General features: G+C 40.0%; 1 protein-coding gene across 1 annotated transcript in view; it reads left to right on the top strand.

Moving 5' to 3' along the window:
* The first annotated feature begins 249 nt into the window (after window positions 1-249).
* Window positions 250-6000, top strand: part of gldn (gliomedin) — a 41773-nt gene continuing 36022 nt past the window's right edge. The window contains exons 1-6 of the mRNA XM_076993703.1: window positions 250-993; window positions 1811-1862; window positions 1985-2002; window positions 2112-2210; window positions 4185-4358; window positions 4561-4689. Of these exons, the coding sequence (XP_076849818.1) occupies window positions 481-993; window positions 1811-1862; window positions 1985-2002; window positions 2112-2210; window positions 4185-4358; window positions 4561-4689 (985 nt within the window). The 5' untranslated portion in view covers window positions 250-480. The remainder of the gene's footprint in view (window positions 994-1810; window positions 1863-1984; window positions 2003-2111; window positions 2211-4184; window positions 4359-4560; window positions 4690-6000) is intronic.

The raw sequence follows: 6000 nt of genomic DNA, 5'->3' as shown, positions 1-6000 counted from the left end.
AGTCAAACAAAATACAAGATAACATTCCTTCACATTATCCCCAAGAATGACGTGAATGACTAATGAAAACGAATGCAAAACGAAAACAAAAAAACAGTGAAAGAATAGACGTGATCATTCTTTTCCACGTCAGAGGCTGCTGCAATGATATGAATTATGTCAGTCAGCCCCCCGGCAGGCTAATGGGCACTGCTGCATATAAATCAGGTGACTACACCAGCATGGCTTTTTCCTAGAACATTAGGCCCAGCGACTGCCAGCTTTCACAGACAGTACAAAACAAGGGAGTCATTTGTGTCGACTTCACAAACGCCTAAACTCACTTGCGCTGCAGTTGTTTTCAAGTTTCTAGGATTCTTTTTACATAAAAAACTCTAGTTATATTGTCAAAAAAGTATCAGATTAATTATATTTACTGCAGCTATTATTAATTAATAATTTTAAAGTTTGTGAAACATTTTGGCATCTCTGGAGTTCTTGATGAAGATGCTGGACCCGCTGATGGAGGCACGTCGGACTGGGACCTTGCGGCAGTGTGCGGGTCGGGTGCCGTGGTCGCTGCGCTGGGCACTTGGCAGTGTGTGTGTGCTTACTTTGATAAACTCAGCCACCGTCCTGCTACTTCTGCTCCAGAACAGAGACCTGGGAGAGCGCATGGCTCAGGCAGAGGCCCGGGTGGAGGAGATCTCCCAGAGCTCCGTGGTGGAGTTCATGACTGAGATGAGCAGAGGTCAGGAGGATATCCAGAAGGAGCTGTATCAGTCCTCGCGGAATAAAAGGAGTCAAGAGGTAAGGCAAGCTCAGACGCTGTCCCTGGAGGCAAACGAGGGATCGGCAGAGGAGTTCGGAGAGGAGGAGATCAAAGACCTTCACCAAGAACCCAGCCACAACAAGAACTTGAAGGAGCACCAGTATTTTCCTCAGCCTCCCGTCCATCACAGGACAGAGATACACGAGAATATGATGATGATGATGACTTACTCCATGGTGCCGGTAAGAAGGAACACTACAAATAATTTAAATTAAATGTAAAAAATGCATGAGATTATTTATATTTAAATAAATAAATAAAAACATTCTCAGGCAATAACCAGTTAGACCAGTTAAATAATAAGAAATAATAAAAACTACACATCTAACAGAATAGTTATTTTACTGAGAGTGAAAAAGATGATTTATTAATATTTTCTTTACAGGTCTGTAGCCAATGGGGAAATAATAAAGTAAATGAAAATAAAGGATATAATGTTTTTAAATATTTGGAGAAGACTTGTGGTCCTAAATTTGAAAAATATCTTCATGCTGCACTTACAGCAGAAATGTATCTCACTACAGAATCAACAAAATTATCAGTATGATAAAAAGTCTGTCATCATCAGATTGATAATTTTGTGCTTGTGCTTGATATGAGGGTGGAGAATTGCCTCCATTGGATTTGGAGTGTTACTGTATTATAATATTAATTGGGTTTTCTATGTGATAAAGTCCATGCATGTTTATTCTTCGTATGTGCTCAGTTTGAATCATCTGTGTAAATATTTCCTATAGTGAATAATATGTGCATTATTATTTTAATAATTCTAAATAGTACCAAAATAATTTAATCAAACTGAATTGATTTCATGATACACTGATTTGCTTCCTAAAAATTGTAATCAAGCTGAACTGTTGTACTGTCAGAGATTCACACCCTGATCTCCAGTATGAAGACACATTCATGATTTCCCTAAGAATCAAAAGTAATAAATCACATTGATTGAGTCTGTCATCATCACCAACAACACAGACTGCTGCTGTTTTTACACTTTAGGTTAAAATCCTACTAGACATCTGTAACAGCACAAATGGAGTCTGTCTCACTGGTGAGTGTGAGTCATTTTAAACTGGTTTTCATGAGGTAGCATGATAAATAAATTTTGACATTCTTAACTATCCAGAATCACCTTTTTTTGCTAATTGTTTTACTACATCTGTTTTCAAATAGGACCTCCAGGACCCCCAGGTAAGCAATAGACTATCAAATTACCTATTAAATCAATGAATGTCATGTCAATTCATGTGATAGATGTCAGTGAATATTCAGTCAGTTACATTAATTCTGGTAATGTCAGGTTTGCCAGGTATTGATGGGATGCCAGGATATAACGGAACAGACGGAATTCCTGGTCTGCCAGGGGAGCCTGGAGGCACAGGGAAGCGAGGGAAACGAGGTCAGCTTCATCACAGGAAACTCTGACCTTTACGCTCTTCTCTCACCTCAATTACACACAGGGCCGGCCCTTCCATTAGGCGACATAGGCAAATGCTAGGGGCACCGGCTGTCCAGGGGGGCGCTCGCATGCATGCGGTTTTTTTTTTTTTTTTTTTAACAAATTAACAATTAATAAATGTGAAAACAAGCAAAGTCCACATAATCATAATTTTATTGTTTAATAATATTAGTCAAATTAATAATTCTTATAATAACAACACACGACACCTATCACCCGCGCGCCAACCCGCCCTCCCCCACGCGCTCTGCGCACCTCGTTACTGTTTCTCTGTACACCGCAGAGTGAGTGACATCTCCCTGTAAAGACCTCAAAAAGGCAGAAAAACAGGTAATATAATGGTAATATGTGGTGAATTAACACTATACCATTGGCGAATCGTCAGGGACTTCAACTCCTTCTCTGAAGGTTAATTGATCTTAAAAAGGATGCTTTATCTATTATATGTAATATATGTTAATAACGCTTCACCAATAATTTGTATTTTTCCTATAAATCGGCTTTCAAATCCACTTTTCGTATTTGTGCTGGAAAAAAACCTCAGTGGTGAAATAAAAAATCAACCAATCAGAATATTTCACACCGTTGTTTCTAGGTAAAAGAGAGAAAGGCCCTTTTACATTGAGAGCTTTTATTATAGATTGGCAGTTTTATCAACCAATCATATTATCGAATTAAAATCGTGGGGGGGTGCTCCAATGGTCTCCTTTTTATTTGAAACAAATCCAAAATGTTGCCAATCTGTAGCTGTTGTGTTTTTCTTTGAAACCAGCTCGCTTGACTCACAACACTCAATCGTCATTGTGGCTTTTTCCCCTCTGTATGATCTTAGTGAAAAGAGTCATCATACTGTCCAATCCTAGTAGGTGCTATGATTAGCTTAGCTTAAAGTAAATATATACTAAAACATACATATGCTCCTCTGTTCATTGCGAATGCACTTTTGAAATAATAATGTTGCAGTAGGCAAATTGCCCTGATTTGCACTGGTGGTAGTTGTTGTTTTTTTATTTTTATTTATTATTAATATATAAAAGTTGTTCTCTGCACTACGTTATGTAAAATAGTTTTAAAATATTTTTTGTGCAACACCTTTATATTTATTGCTTGTTATATGGTAATATTTAAGTCATTTGCTTTTTATTTGTTTCTTTAATAGTGACACAATCAACACAATGATTGATGATGCAGGGGGCACCAACCAAAATCTCGCCTAGGGCACCACATTGGTCAGGGCCGGCTCTGATTACACATAGTCGATGTGGAGGCATGTGAAGCAGCTAGAAAAGCAGCTCTTTAGAGAGTCCCAAAAATCCAGTCATTACTGTCATACAACTGGAGGCTTCTTCAGTCACTTAAGTGAATAAAAATGGTTTTCTGCCTCAATCACAAAGAAGTATGAATATGCCTGTGAGAAGCCTGTGGCAAGAAGTGGGGGCAGGTGTGGGGGCAGTCATAGCTGTGGTCTTGAGCCATGGTCTGCCTATTGTTTGTGAATGGGAATCCACTGGCATTGCTCTTGTACGAGGTCAGTGAGTCACAGATGACATGAACAAAATTCTTTATTCCATGGCTGGGTAGATTCTGGAAAATATTTGAATTGATTACAAAAATGATGACTGGTTGTCTTAACCACAGTGTTAATAAATACCCTTTCAAGAATGGTTTCAAGAAAGTATTAAGAAAGGTTACATTTTGACATTTGACATTTTCTTACATCACAATTGACTGTATTCTCTTTCTGTACTCTTCATGCAGGCTATTCAACCAAGATGTCATATATTACACAAATTCACAGTTTCATCTGAATAAATGAAATCAAGTACGGTCAAATCAAGTTGACGCCTCTGAAGCACTTTTTTGGGTGAACTTGAGGCAGGCGCAGAATCAGGTTTACATGCTCTTCTCTGTTAGGTCCTCCTGGGGACAAAGGAGACACAGGTGATCCAGGGGAGCGAGGTGATCCAGGCGAGAGAGGTGATCCAGGAGAGAAAGGTGAATCAGGGGAGAGAGGTGCTCCAGGGGAGAGAGGTGATCCAGGACCACCAGGCTTACAGGGAGAACCGTCTAATGATGTAATTGTACAGGGTGAGTGCCTCCAAAGTTAATAGTTGGAGTCAGGATTTGTCCACCACATATTATGTTAATATTAAATATTCAGTTTTTTATAGATTTAGTAGTCTAGTCTACTTAAACTTAATTTACTATAGTAAATATCAGAAGAGTTGACATTTTCTACAAATGTTAGTATAAAAATATAAAATACTTTATACTACTGGATACCTTGTAGGACCACCTGGTCCAGCAGGGCCACCTGGGGTCCCAGGTCCCATGGGTCCACCTGGACCACCTGGACCACCCAGGCTTGTGAGGAACAGAAGCTACCGAGCACACCTGTACAATGGCCAGACAACTGAAGGTTTGTGAGCAACCTCAGCTGTTATATTTGTCAATTGTGATTTTCACCCCAATTTAAATTTGTCCTCCGCATTTACCCATCTGTGCAGTTAGAACAAACACACACACACACACACACTAGTAATTACTTGGAGGCTGTGGTGCATACATGCCCAGAGTGGGGGGCAGACCTAGCCCAGCGCCCAGGGAGCAGTTTGGGTTAAGTGCCTTGCTCAAGAGCACCTCAGTCATGGACTTAAGCTTGGAATACATATCCATGACCCTCCGGTCACAAGACCAGTTCCCTACTACCAGGCCATGACTGCCCCGATTTATAGAACACTGCTAACATGGCTAAGAAAGGCCTTTAAGCTAATATGGAGAGGTGGCATAAGGTGGCACAGGCTAATGAATGCATGGATCCTGCTGGTCTTCATTCTGTTAGCTGCTATATACTGCACCATTAACACCAGACTAAATATTATTTGGTACAGAAACCTTTGTTTGCAATTACAGAGGTCAGACGTTTCTTGTAGGGATTTTAGCCCAGTCTTCCATATAGATCTTTCTCACATCTTTCAGGTTTCAGGCTGTCACTGGGCAACACTGGGTTTCAGCTCCCTCCAAAGATTGTCTATTGAGTTCAGGTCTGGAGACTGGCTAGGCTACTCCAGGACTTGAAATGCTCCTTAAACAGCTATGTTACTAATTGTAAACTTTGAGACTATGGTCCCAGCTCTCTTCATGTTATTGATAAGGTACTCCTGTGTAGTTCTGGGCTGATTGATGACATTTCTCAGAATCCCCACGAGGCAAGATCGGGCATGGAGCCTCAGACCGAAGAAAACTGACAGTGATCTTGTGTTTCTTCCATTTTCTAATAATTGTGTCAACAGTTGTTGCCATCTCACCAAGCTGCTTACCTATTGTCCTGTAGCCTAGCCTTGGTCAGATCTACACTTTTGCCCCTAAATAAAATAACACATCCTAGATCTCAATAAAATATTCCAGTTGAAAATCTTTATTTATTACATAGTGGACAGACGCCGGTCACCATAACAACAATGAACAAAGAACAAAGAAACTATGGTGAAGGATAATTAAATATCATCTTTGCGTGTATGAGAGCAGCCATTTGGAAAAAGAAAAGAGGGACTTTTAGCTCTGTATGGGAGTATATGTGGGACAGATGAAATATAAACATTTCTGGAGTGTGGCAGCAACTCTAGCATTAAATTATTACAGCCTAGCTAAAAAGGCAGAACAAGAAGTAACTTGGGAGGATTCTGGAGACACTGGCATCCATCCGTCCACTACATTGGCATCAGTAGCG

This window comes from Brachyhypopomus gauderio, chromosome 2 (genome assembly GCF_052324685.1).
Source record: "Brachyhypopomus gauderio isolate BG-103 chromosome 2, BGAUD_0.2, whole genome shotgun sequence".
NCBI classification, from domain to species: Eukaryota; Metazoa; Chordata; class Actinopteri; order Gymnotiformes; family Hypopomidae; genus Brachyhypopomus; species Brachyhypopomus gauderio.
The sequence above is the reverse complement of the archived record's forward strand: the minus strand, read 5'-3'. Positions and strand labels throughout refer to the sequence as shown.